The sequence below is a fragment of the Eutrigla gurnardus genome (genome assembly GCF_963514095.1).
Source record: "Eutrigla gurnardus genome assembly, chromosome: 3".
Lineage (NCBI taxonomy): Eukaryota > Metazoa > Chordata > Actinopteri > Perciformes > Triglidae > Eutrigla > Eutrigla gurnardus.
The window spans coordinates 17,804,827-17,818,151 of NC_139917.1; the positions used below are offsets into that span (position 1 = coordinate 17,804,827).

At 43.8% G+C, this 13,325-nt stretch overlaps 2 protein-coding genes across 4 annotated transcripts; both read left to right on the top strand.

Annotated features, from left to right (window-relative positions):
* The first annotated feature begins 521 nt into the window (after positions 1-521).
* nthl1 (nth-like DNA glycosylase 1) lies at positions 522-3,201 on the top strand. Of its 2 annotated transcripts, none has more exons than XM_084006006.1 (6): positions 522-801; positions 1,615-1,829; positions 1,918-2,088; positions 2,181-2,340; positions 2,526-2,631; positions 2,755-3,201. In XM_084006006.1, the coding sequence occupies exons 1-6, from the start codon at positions 555-557 to the stop codon at positions 3,035-3,037; spliced, it is 1,182 nt and encodes a 393-aa protein (XP_083862132.1). In that variant the 5' UTR covers positions 522-554; the 3' UTR covers positions 3,038-3,201. The 2 variants fall into 2 exon arrangements, with proteins under 2 accessions (XP_083862132.1, XP_083862131.1); XM_084006005.1 differs by having other exon boundaries at positions 523-801; positions 1,594-1,829; positions 2,755-3,200.
* Positions 3,202-4,114: 913 nt separating this feature from the next.
* On the top strand, positions 4,115-11,858 carry nherf2 (NHERF family PDZ scaffold protein 2). Of its 2 annotated transcripts, XR_014596832.1 has the most exons (7): positions 4,115-4,728; positions 4,986-5,303; positions 9,290-9,475; positions 10,230-10,383; positions 10,472-10,686; positions 10,783-11,070; positions 11,129-11,858. XR_014596832.1 is itself a non-coding variant. In XM_084005490.1 (6 exons), exons 1-6 carry the CDS (start codon positions 4,522-4,524, stop codon positions 10,948-10,950), a joined length of 1,248 nt encoding a protein of 415 aa, XP_083861616.1. In that variant the 5' UTR covers positions 4,115-4,521; the 3' UTR covers positions 10,951-11,858. The 2 variants fall into 2 exon arrangements, 1 of the variants encoding a protein (XP_083861616.1); XM_084005490.1 differs by having other exon boundaries at positions 10,783-11,858.
* The last annotated feature ends 1,467 nt before the right edge of the window (positions 11,859-13,325 follow it).

The following is a 13,325-nucleotide window of genomic DNA, read 5'->3' on the forward strand; positions in this document are numbered from 1 at the left end:
TATGGAAGCAACAAAAACTCCATTGATGTAAACACAATACACCTGTATACCTATGGATTGGACCACTGGAGGAAATTAGGGGGGGGGGGGGGGGGGGGGGCTCAGTTTTTGTCATGAAAACAGCAATATTTCAAATATAGTATAAAAACATACTATATTTCAGCAACATTACTTTTTTAAAGTTATATATTTTTGTATTATACAACTATTAACTTACGTTTTCACACAGACAGTGTTTTTGCGACTGGAGCAGATGTTCGTCACGCCATGTTCTTGATATGAAGTATTAATAACTGACCATTCGTCACTCAATATTTGTGATTTAAATTATAATATTTTCCAGACACCTTATTTTCATATAAGTAGACTATGATTACATTTGTATACATTTATGAAATATAGTGTTAAATAGTCATTATGAGCCTCTAATAGCCTACAACTTTCAGTTGTATTACTTGAATATGTTTAAACTTAAATAAAAAAGAGCATTAAACTTTTCTAGTCGGCTCGTGACAACAAACCTCGAATGAGAAACCAACTTCAGGTTCACCTAAATGCTTCACGTGCGCTGCGGTGCGCGAGTCGCTTATGTAGTCCAGTGTTATGCTATGACATCTCCTTATTTCAAGCAGAGCGGGTCTCTTATCGTTCGGAGTGGCGGTGTTCAAAATGCTGCGGCCTCTCTCAGGTCCAAACTTACCAACAAACGGAGGAACGCGGATCCGGTTTCCTCCGTGGCGGTGAAGGTGGAGGAGGTGGAGGAGGCGGTGAGAGGACCCTCCTCGGCCCCCTTATCTACTGGTAACGTTCACGTCCAGTTAGCTACTAACGTTAGCTAAACACAGAAGCTTAGCATGTCATGTTAATTTAACTATGATTGTTTTGTTTTGTTCGCTGTACACTTGTACATACTTCTGCAGAATGATTGGCACGTCACATACTTTTTCTTATTAACTTTCGTACATGCTGAAAAAAAAAAAGTATGTACCGATGCATGCACTATGCATTCGCTTGGGACATACCACTACTACTATCATCAAAACATTGCACCTTGAACTTTCACCTTCCTCCTATTTTTCCCCCGCGCAGAGGATTGTGGGTCAGGAAAGCATGCTGCGTGCCTGCGTAGTTACATTTGCCTTCAGGGCTTTCTGCCAGAAAATCTCCTAAGGTTTAGGGAACAAACCAAACTTCTCCCGTGTGCGCTTGCATGCAGTAGGACATCCTGTTTTTTTTTACTTTTTTTACTTTTTTGGCATATTGCATGGAACATACAAATAATTTTCTGGCATGCTAAACAAAAATATGGTAATATGGGTATTTGGGAAGCACAGCTGGGCATGTCAGGTTGACTCCAAGGCTGCTGCAGTCAAGACTCGTATCTCACCTAACAACAACACCTTTCAGAGGGCATGCAGGCTTAAGGTGTCCAGTCAGAATAGTCACTGAATGTAAGGAAAGAGGGGGGAAAAACCACTGCACCAAAAGTTGTCGCTTGCGCGTCAATGCGGCTGACAGAGAAGTCGTGCTAGCGTCTTCCTTGCATCGCCACGCTGGAATACTTCTCATTCTCTCTCCCCTGTGCTCATTCAGGCGGTTTCCATCCCAAAACAGAAACTTCACCGTTGCCTTCACACAGCCGCAGGAAGAGACAACTGAAAGTGGAATATGACGAGAGTGACGGTGTTACGCCTGTAAAGCCCGAGCTCTGGGAACCTCCCGACTGGAAGAACCAACTGGGATACATTCGTGAGATGAGGAGCAGTCGTGACGCACCCGTAGATAACATGGGAGCAGAGAAATGCTACGACACAGAGGCTCCCGCGCATGTAGGGTTGGATGGGATTGTTTTTCTTTAAATCTACATAATTCACTGGTTCAAATCCATTCATCTCGGTCCTTCTGTTGTCGGCACAGGTGAGACGCTTCCAGGTGTTGGTGTCACTCATGCTGTCCAGTCAGACCAAGGACCAGGTGACAGCAGCAGCCATGCAGAAGCTCCGAGCTCATGGCTGCACTGTAGAAAATATACTCACTACTGATGGTGAATCACTGGGGAAACTCATCTACCCCGTCGGCTTCTGGAGGGTAATGAAGAAGTCTTTTTATCTGTCACAGGACCCTCCTTTTTTGGGGTTTTTGCACCTTATTGCATCGTTTTCCCATCCACCCTTCTCCAGACTAAGGTGAAGTATCTGAAGCTGACGTCGGCCATGCTGCAGGATGAGTTTGGAGGAGACATCCCAGACAGCGTGGAGGGGCTGGTCCGCCTGCCAGGAGTTGGACCTAAGATGGCTCACTTGGCTATGGACATCGCCTGGAACCAGGTGTCCGGCATCGGTGGGGACGAACTCCTGATGTGTGTGTGTGTGTGTGTGTGTGTGTGTGTGTGTGTGTGTGTGTGTGTGTGTGTGTGTGTGTGTGTGTGTGTGTGTGTGTGTGTGTGTGTGTGTGTGTGTGTGTGTGTGTGTGTGTGTGTGTGTGTGTGTGTGTGTAACTCATTTTAAGTGTTTATTTTTGTTTAGGCGTGGACACACATGTGCATCGTATCTCTAATAGGCTGGGCTGGCTCAAGAAACCCACCAAGAACCCAGAGGAAACACGCAAGGCCCTGGAGGAGTGGTTACCCAGGTAACCCCATGACTAATTCACTGCTACATCCTGATCAGCACGGGCCAACAGATCTATAAGGACCGGGGAACTATTGATATGACTATTGATAGGAACTTTCCACGACCTCTCCCTCTGTTACAGGGAGCTGTGGAGTGAGATCAACTGGCTGCTCGTGGGTTTCGGACAGCAGGTTTGCCTCCCCGTCGGCCCTCTCTGCTCTGTGTGTCTGAACCAGCACAGCTGTCCATCCGCCCACAAGACCTCTCCCACTAAGAGGCCTAAAGCCGGATCCCCGAAGTCTCCATCTGCGTCATCTGAAGGGGAAGCCGCTCTTAAACGTGAGGGGACAAAGGGGGAGCCACAGCCCTCCCCTGTTACACCCACAGCACAGAGAAGGAGGCTACGGAGCAACGTTAGCCGTTGATTTGGGTGTCACACACTGAAAATAAGCTTAACATTGATGTAAATAAGGTTTGGTATGTACGTATTATTTAGTATTGTATTTTATTTGACACTATAACTACACAGTTTACACTTTATACTTGATAAAAATGTTTTTGTACTGTTTCTGTATCACCAAATAAAACAATGTATTTACTGAGATCATGTTTAAAGTTTACCTGTTGTCATTTATGGCATTTTCAGAAGTCCCCCATTACCTGCAATAAACAATGTACTTAATGATGAAATTACATAATCTAAATGCAATGCAAGGTAAGTCAAAATGAGTCATGAAATGCTGGAACTCAACAGCCTCTGATCATGAAAACATCATTGTGATGTCACACAGCGGCGCTGCATAAATGAAAGGTAATTGTTCCTGTATATTGTCTGGTATGCTACTTACCTACAGAGTAACAGGCGTATTGTAGCAGGTAAATCAACAACAACAATGACCGCATCTCATAAGGATGTCATTGCGTGTACTGGGACACTTAAATGGAACAACGCCATTGTTATTAGCTACACCTGTTTTTGTCTTGCTCCAGGGTAACTTGATCCAGAGGCAGTCATTTAATATCTATTTTTAATATTGGACCTGATGTTTTGCTCTGTGGTGAAAAGGAACTGTATTCAAGTAGAATACGCAAACATTTTGTAATGGATAAATGCAGGTGAGCTTCATGAACCATTAAATCCCCTTTTATCCCCTTTATATGTCTTTATCTCGGGTGAAGACAGGAGTAGAGGGCGGATAAGGACGAGTTCCGTTCTGGGGTCACAGGTTGACCCGATGGGACAAGCCTCCGCCGCTCCAAAGGGACTGAAAGGAACACATATGCTTGGCCACATTTAAAACGCATCTTGGCTGCGAACTCATTTTAGCCCGAATTAAATAAATAATAAAATAATAATTAAAAAAAATACGTTCTTTACAGTAACTCATAAATGCCTCATTATCGTTCCCAGGCTATTATTTTCCGCGAGCGCATCGCGGCTGCGCGGCTGCGTCAGGTGTGCGCTGCAGGGAACGTTTGGCAGCGGTTGTTGACGCCTCCTCAGTCCCGCGTCGGGTCGAACAGGAGGACACACGCCCATCTGACGAGGAGAATTAAGTGTTACGTGCAAGGAAAAGCTTTCTAATCTCTGATCTCTTGGATTCTACTTCCGATGGACGGGATTTAGCCACTTGCCCGCGTTTTTTGGCTACAGTTTTACGCACACTGCGCACTCATAGCTGCGACCCTGGCAGTTGTATGATGAATTAAACACTTTTTATTTATTCCTGCGCTCTGGGCTCTTGTGGATCGTTTGCGGACTCGCATCATGCTTAATGATGGTGATCTGGCCGGAGCGCGCCGCCGTTCCTTGGATTAAGAGCCAAAGATTTCTCGCCGGTGTCGGGACAAGCTCCTGTTTCTTCTCCTGAGACACTTTGACCTTGTTTCCCGCTGTTGACGCGCTGGGATGGAGAGCGAGTTGAGACCCAGGCTCTGTTTCCTCACCAAAGGAGAGCGCGGCTATGGGTTTCACCTGCACGGCGAGAGGAACAGAGGCGGACAGTTCATTCGCAAAGTGGATCCCGGCTCCTCCTCTGACCTGGGTGGCCTTCGACCAGGGGACCGGGTGGTGGAGGTGAACGGGGAGAATGTGGAGAATGAAGCCCACCACCAAGTGAGTGAAAAAAAAGTGGTAAAAAGAGAAGCCAGGGGAGACGCGTAGAGTCACTGAGGTACAAACAATGGGTTCTATACCTGTTAGACCACTTCTCCTTTGCCTGGGAGGGGGGGCTGCTAAAATGGGTCAATGTGAGCCCTGTGTAAAGGAATCACTGTGGTGTCTTTGTCATGCTACAACTTTGTTATTTCCAGACGAGTTGAGAGCAACATGCAATGGATGCCCCCACTAATAAACATCTCTACTCCCTGTAGGTGGTGGAACGTATCCGTGAGGTCGCCCACCGCACCAGGCTGCTGGTGGTGGACCGAGACACGGACGACTACCTCCGCAGCCGTGGCACGGCCTGCACCGAGGACCTGGCCATTGAGATGGGAACCCTCTCCCCGCGGCCTTCGCCCGGTCCGACCCCTTCTGCCTCTCCCATCCCCAGAGAGAACTCACCCCCGTGGCCCAAACCCAACCACACACACTCATTTCACCCACCGGTGGCAGACCCGTCGACACACGCCATCACACACGCCACAGGCAAGAGATCCTCAGTGACATCAAGTACAGGGACAGACACAGAGGTAAGAGTGGGCATCAATACACCAGATCCTCGATTTTGGGGGGTCTCTCACGGGCACTGCAGTAAAACATTGTCAAATGACAACAATTCAGAGGGATTTAATAGAGTCTCTGCATATTTTTTCTGAGAAGAAAAGCAAGGGAATAATCCAAATTCTCAAGTGGAAGTTAGTGTTACTGTGTTAAGAGTGCGTGTGACACTAAACCTGTCCGTCTAGCACTAATCTGGAGTTGAGTACTTGGTTGTCTTGCCGACTGGATTCAGTCCCAAATTAGTGCCTTAAGAAAGAGTAAGGGTGACTTTCTGAGAATATAAATTGAGAATAAGAAAACTGAGAATATAAATTAAAGCCACAAAAGTGGTAGGAAAACGTTGAGGCATTTATGCAAGTTATGGGCTGGCTTGAAAGGATATTAATCCATATTTAGTGGCTTGAATTTATTATCTTTTTATTTATTCCACTGGGACAAAGATAATACCTACCATGTCACAAGTAAAACTGCATGATTCCTTCTTCCAACCAAAATAAGGCTGTAAATTCTATCGTGCAGCATGCCAGTTGAAAAAGGAGCCTGCGGGGAATACACACGAAACAGTGAATTACTGAATAAAACAGTGCATAAAGATGGTTTAAAGGTTTCCTCACCTCCTCTTTGTAGCCTTGTCATTCAAACATCCACTTTACAAGCCACTGTTGTCTCTGAGCAGCGTGAACATTTAAAATGCACATTGTATTTAAAGATCTCTTCCTACATACTGAGTGTTAACACCTGACACATACAGACGCAGTATTGTTCCCACCTGACTCACACCAGAGACTCTGCTTACCTGACTGTGTTTCCTGCAAAAACCTACAGAACCGTAGGAATTGTGTAGTCAAACAGAATGGTGGAGGTGTACACCACGTACTCACTACACTTAGAGTTGAATTTGCCTGAAATCATTTGTCCTCCTCCAATTAGAGTCAAATTAAGCTGGAATTTGACTTTTTTTGCTCAGAAAAGATAGAATCTGAAACGTGATTTTGCCCAAATTTCCTTTGATTTGCTTACGGACAGATCTCTCATCCAGTCTGCTTACTTGGGGTGGGTTTTGACAAAGAAAGTGTCAAGCAGACGTGGGACGGGTCAGATTTTAAGATAGTAATGTTGCACAGTCAAATTCCTGTAATAGGTATCTATTTGTGTTTATTTTGGGCTCCGGGTGCACAATGTCACACTCTACTGTGCGACCTTGCAGGTTAAGTGAGAAACCAGTCTTTGGAATGTACACAAATTACACACAAACCCAAGTTCTTACATTTCCATGCTAGCAAGTGTAGTACGGCAAAAAGAGCATCTCCTCTTGTGCCAGACGTCGCTGTGATGGGTTAATGTCTGCCAGGCAGCGGAAATAGCGTGGAGATGTCAGTCAGAGAATGAGCTCAGTGTTTGGGCTCCAAACAAAGTGGACCAGGATCCTCAGGACCAGCGGATCACATCAAGCTGCCATCTGTTTATCTGAAGGCAGGGTAAATACAGGCTGCCCCTTGGCTGGCCAGCACGGCTCCCTTTATCAGTTTTGGTAATCAAACATCATACGCAACAGCAGCAGCACCTGCGCAATCAATTTCCTCACGGCCAAGACTGGACACGCAAATATGAGCTAACCAATGCTTTAACCAAAACCGGCCTCGATAAGCCCCGGAAATGAATTTAACAGTAAATAAAGGCTTTTAATAGGCTTTCACCAGGCTCTTTCAGATGGCCTGGAGAACAGGCCTTTTAGTGACCAGTTGTTGTTTTTGTACTGCGTGTGAAGTAGTAGACATTCATCTGGAACCCTTGTCCATCCATTAAAAATATGCTAATCATATACAAGATCAACTTCAAGACATTTTCAATGAGTATGTTAGTATTTCTTTTTTTTAATTCAGGAACTACTGCGTCATATTAATGCCAGACCAACACAATCCATACAGAAAACACACGCCAGCACTATTGATACATACACAGTCTCTCTCTCCTTCTGTGTTACTCATCTTGTGACGTTCACACTGATCATGGAAATACAAACGCAGTTTGATTGTCTCATGATGTTATGGCAGCAGACACCCATATACAGTAATCCCAAAGGGAAGGGGTTGTCTGCTATCACAGCATGCAACTGTTTCTGGATCAGTCCCACACACATGCACACACACACACACACGCACGCACAAATAAAACACTTTCACTCACCTCTCTGAATAAGGTTGGATTTCTCAAAAAGTTTAGAACTATTTTTTTTTAATTAGTTAATTGTACATTTTCCTTTAATTAAGTTCTATAATTATAAAGACTTGTTGTTTTACATTCACATTATCTTCTTAATCATTTGGTCTATAATATGTCAGAAAATAGTGAATGCACGTCACAAATTCCCACAGCCCGATGAGACAGCTTGAAATTACAGTCCAAGACCCAAAATAAGATATTGGATTCATTTACACACTGTAAACTGAAACTGGAAGCATTTTTGTTTGAAAGTCACTTTAAAAGAGTTTTTGATTATTAAAATAGAAGGCAATGCATTTTAGTACGACAATTAATGGACTTGTTTCTGCACTAACAGACTTAATTATGACAACTGTAACATGCTGCGACCCTGAATACAGGATAAGCACGAGACAATGGATGGATGGATGGATGGAGTTGTAACATGGACACACTGTATCTGCAGAAAGTACTAGTAGATATTTATAAGAGGAAAATATTTTTTTTTTATTGCAGATAGCAAGATATGTTGCCTGTGCCCTATCAGCTGGGATCGGCTCCAGCATCCCTCACGAACACGATAAGCTGCTTGGATGGATGGAAAATAGCAGTCTGTACTCTCTGTTTCAGTATTCTTACAATCAGGCTCACGTTTTCACTCCTCTACATCCCATATTCCCATATTGTTATGGTAAAGGCTGGTGCTCGGTGTTTGTTGTGATGGGGTTATGGTTAGGTTACAGAGCTGGAGAATGCCTTATGTCCAAATAGAAGAACAATGGTCAACTGATATGAGCCGACATGAGAAATACAGGCCAGCAAGTTAAAAATAGATCTTTAAAACCAGCAGGAAAAAACAATGACGATCAGTCGCCATGGTGTTCTGTTCCATCACTTTGTCACTTCCGTGTGTGTGTGTGTGTGTGTGTGTGTGTGTGTGTGTGTGTGTGTGTGTGTGTGTGTGTGTGTGCGTGCAATGCAATGAGTCTTATGTTGATGGAGCAGAAAGGACAGGAAGATCTGTCAGGTCAGCCATGAAGGCGCAGTCACAGCAGTGTCACTAGACAGTCACTATCTCAGGACCGGGACTAATGCACAGACACACACACACAGCCAGCATGTACCTAATAGTAGGTCCGGTCAATAGGTGAGTCATGCAATGTGTTAACACTCGTCGGTGGTCATTGCCCTCAGAATCTTAATGTGTCTCAATCAGATCCACTTAAATCCTCATCCTGGCAGCCACTTTCTCCTGCTTAGCTCATCGTACAGCCACACTGATACACACCGAGTTGCCTGTTGAACAGGTATGTCTGTAGTAGTGGTAGGCCCGGGCAATAAACCTGAAATCAGCATCACAATCTTTCTCCAATATCAATATATACTGCAACATGACAAATATGATATAAAATATGTGACTCTTCCTAGAAATACAAGAAAAAAAAGTTATGTGTAATATGTACTGAAACTGTACTTAAACTTGACATGCAATATGCATTATTGCACAGTCCTAACGGCCCAAAGGTGTCCAGTAAACTTAATTGGTGGTGGTGGTGTTATTTTATTGGAAGAGGACAAACCATTCAGTATAGTGCAGTCAAATACAACATCAACACAACCACAGACTCCAAATGATCATATATTTAATGGACTACACCAAGTTTAACTTGTTTGCATATTTGTAATGTATATTGAATATTGAATACCTTCTTTTTTTTTATAAGTTCTCATTTATGTCCCATTATTGCTGCAGGTGCAGCCCTCACCAGAGGCGACGGTGGAGCGCCATCCCCGTCTGTGTCACCTGGTGAAAGTAGGGCACGGCTACGGCTTCAACCTGCACAGCAATAAGACAAAGGCTGGACAGTTTGTGCGTTCAGTGGACCCGGGATCAGCTGCTGAGAGTGGAGACGTCAGGCCTGGGGACAAAGTAGTGGAGGTAGAACCAACATACGCACACATTAACACACATAAACACACACAAACACACACACACTTTTAAACAAAGGGGGCAGAAGGATAACCCCCATCCAGTTGTTCAGAGTACATTTGCAGACTTGATGCATGCATTTTAAAGAATTGATGGAAAAAAAACTACTACTCCCCATTTAAATCAGCTCTGCACACTGATTGGAGGTGTGATGGGATCAAAGCAGATCAGCTGGACTCAGAGTGGGTGGGAGAGGTGTGGGTGGGGGAGGGGGGAAGGAAGAAAGATGACAAGGGATCATTTAAGATGACCCCTTCGTTGTCTATCTTCCTTTCCATCCGACGAAGGGCTTGTGTTACTTAGTCTTTTAGATATGTGTGCTTGTATGAGTGAGACTGGTAGTATGTCCCAATATGTCAAATTCAGTATGCCAAAAATACCAGGATGTCCTATACTGCATCTGGCTGCATTTTGAAGTATGCAGGCCAGCATGCTCTTCTGGCTAGTCTGACCCACAATCCTCTGCTCAGCGAATAGCCTTTATATGAACAAGTTGACGTTGTGTAGAGGAAGAGTGTGGGTGCAGGAAGGGAATGCATGCAAATAAACTCACTTCTACTCTAATCAAAGATTTTTATCTGTTTTTGGTCTGCAAGACGTACTACTTCCTCCTCTCTGTCCTGTCCGTCTCATTATGTCTCTCAATTATTGTTTCTTCTTCACTTTCATTGTCTCCCTCGGATGTCTCCTTTTTCTCTGTCAGGTGAACGGAGTGAACATAGACGGCCTGAAGCACTCAGAGGTGGTGGCACTCATTAGAGCAGGAGGCGAGGAAGTGCACCTCCTAGTGGTTGACCAGGAGACAGACAAGCTCTTCCACAGCTTGGGGATAACCCCCACCTCCAGCCATGTCAAAGGTCAAATTGTGCACACAAACACACACACACAACTCTCTTTACTCTCCAGGCAAACATGCCTCACGTGTGTCTGTTCCCTGTCTCACAGAGATGGATGACACAGCCACAGAAAGCGCCCCACACACCCCGTCTCCGACCACCGAACTCCCCGCCACAGACCCACCCATCATAAACGTCACGCTGACAGACTCCCCGATCACAAACACGTCTCCAAAGTCCCGGGCAAACGGGAGCTCAGCGTCTCAGTCATCGAGAAGTTCCACCACGCAATCGGAGATCAGCAGCTCGGATATGAGCATCCAGGTGAGAGAGAGAGGACGCATGAGAGAGTTCATGCAAGAAAAAGAAACGAGATGTCGGTGAGGGTGCGTAAAAAAAACACGCGTGTTTGTATTGCAGGTCCACGATGAGGACGACAGGCGTGTTTCGGACCCTTTCGTGGACGTCGGCCTGCGTCTGAGTCCCACCGCCGCTGAGGCCAAACAAAGGGCCCTCGCCAGCCGCAGCAAGAAGAGACCGCCTGCTATGGACTGGAGTAAGAAACACGAGATCTTCAGCAATTTCTGACCCCAGAATGCAAAGAATAACAACAACAAAACAGAGCAGAAGTGCGAGAATGCCACAGGAAAAGGAATAATACCGCAGTTCTTCACTGTTCATATTGTAATCTGTACCTCAGTCTTGCAAGTAAAAGAAAGAGTCATGAAAAGGAAACAGACGCAGGTAATAACATTGGTAGTAATAGTCCTAAATTGTACTCTGTGTAAAACTATGTTGCACGATATCAAATAGTATTCTCAAGATGTTTATTTTACCGTATCTATAAGGACAAGGTGTGGATGTGTCACAGATCTTACAATACACTGCGTTAAACAATGGCATTAATGACTGGCAGCGCAGATTCACTCATGGAAATAGTATCTGGTCAGCAAACAGTGTTTCTCTTTATGAAACCATACTCACTTCAGAGCCGTATTGACGATGCGTCTACAGCCTATATGCACACCGTCTAAGCTTTGGCGATTTCTTTTCTCCAGAGCTGCTTTACTGTTGTAACTTTGTTAGATTTTTTTTTTTTAAGTAATAGTTCCAAGTCTTATCACTGAGCTTATCATGGCCGACTACTCTATTAGGTTCTATTTACTTTTTGTTTGTTTATTTAATGTAGCATATCACGTTTAAATGTTAATACAGAGTATGAAATGTAGGATGTTGGATCACCTCAGTGCTTCTCTTTAATGTTGGAGTGATTTGTGTTCAGGAAAATGAAATATTTATATATTAAATAAAGATTGTTGACTATAACAAACTAAAAGACCCTCTGATTTCTTGTTGTAGCTTTATGAGTGTTGAGCACCATCTAGAAACGCTTCCCTTGCAGACTGCAACAGTACATCCATTGGGATGTGAACAAAAGGCCAAATAAAAACACAGAAGAGGAAAAGCCTGTTCATATTACGAAACGGCTATAAAACAGGGGCGTGCATAATAAAGACACCTTATATTCAACTTCTGTGTCCTCGTTTATCATCCCTCTAAATAACGGCCACTTTAAAAAAAATGGTGTCTGTCACAAACAAGTGTACCTCTACACCTTTGTATGTGATGGTGTTTGCCTTCTACAATTATCTGCATACAGTAGTGATATATTGGGACAACAGAAAAGTAAGGAGGTCTCACTCTGCCCCAGCTCCGCCCCCCGAGCCTCAGCATATTAACAAGTGATGTCATGGTAGGGATGAAAAGGTGATTGTCACTTGACAGAGAGACTGTAATTATGGTGCTGGAGATTAATCAGGTTTCTATAGTGGGAGATTTCTGACAGACCTGTAGATGACTGAAACGCGTATGCACACACACTGGATGCAATGCACACTGGAAGTCTGTCAAAGCTGCTTTCTATATGAAATAATGGACTGACCTTTTTTCCCTTGAGCCAATCACTCAGTCTCGAGATCCTGTGACGGTGATCTGTGCACATTCTGGATTCAGTCATATTTCCAGTGATATCCCTGGACTGGACCTGCTCAGTTTTGGGAGAAAAGTTGGTCATTCTACTTGTGGAGAGCTACAGCTTTAACATTACAACCCAACACTTTTTTTGACAAAAAGACACCAGACTGGCGACTCCTTAACATCCGGCCTTCAGCATGCACAACGTGATTTATTTTGAAAAAGATCCAGAGATTTTACACACGTAAACTATAAATCATATAAAAGACTCAAAGCATTTTATTAGCATTGACCGGTGAGTAAGTAACCCACAGAAACACAAAGGTACCAAAGACTGTCAAATTGCAACAATATCATGCTCTTCAGTATATAAACAGAATTTAGAAAAAATTCCTTCATCATCTCTCCTTTGATCCCATCATCTTTATACACTCCTTTCATTACAACTCATATTCACAAATCTGTCACTGAAGCAGACTACTACAGTACTATCCAAAGAAAATATACACAGATCCTTCACATATAAAAGTGCTCCCAAAACTAAAAACATCAGTTGCACCAAAAAATAAAACAAGCAACTTAAAAACACGTTCTTGAACAAGCTGTGAACTAGGAGCCTGTGAGAAAAGAGAGGTTCAGATTGTCTTGTATTTTAAGTGATTAATGATTGATTCGATGATTTCAGTGGTCACAGTCGAGGTCAAATCAAGTGCCAACGTCTGAATGTTTCCGAATGTCTACACGCTGGAAAATACAGAATATCAATTACAAAAAAATATATATACCGGTAGATCCCTGTAGTTAATTTTTCTGGAAAAACATCTTCCATGATTAATCTGAAAAGCCCTTTTTTTTTGCCTGTACTTTTTCCATCATCACGATGCACATATTAGATATTAAAACAGCAGCTCGTCTACTTTATAGTCCGTTTTTTAAATTTCAGTGGCTATTTGCTCTTTGGCAGTGTCCTAGCGCTTCTTTTTTTAAAA

What these genes read in the sequence shown, in the direction of transcription:
- nthl1 (XM_084006005.1), top strand. Translation starts at nt 555, where the DNA reads ATGCTTCACGTGCGCTGCGGTGCGCGAGTCGCTTATGTAGTCCAGTGT. An exon ending in ACACAGAGGCTCCCGCGCAT is followed by an intron (nt 1,830 to 1,917) that starts GTAGGGTTGGAT and finishes TTGTCGGCACAG; the next exon opens with GTGAGACGCTTCCAGGTGTT. An exon ending in GAACCAGGTGTCCGGCATCG is followed by an intron (nt 2,341 to 2,525) that starts GTGGGGACGAAC and finishes ATTTTTGTTTAG; the next exon opens with GCGTGGACACACATGTGCAT.
- nherf2 (XM_084005490.1), top strand. Translation starts at nt 4,522, where the DNA reads ATGGAGAGCGAGTTGAGACCCAGGCTCTGTTTCCTCACCAAAGGAGAG. An exon ending in GTACAGGGACAGACACAGAG is followed by an intron (nt 5,304 to 9,289) that starts GTAAGAGTGGGC and finishes TTATTGCTGCAG; the next exon opens with GTGCAGCCCTCACCAGAGGC. An exon ending in CACCTCCAGCCATGTCAAAG is followed by an intron (nt 10,384 to 10,471) that starts GTCAAATTGTGC and finishes CCTGTCTCACAG; the next exon opens with AGATGGATGACACAGCCACA.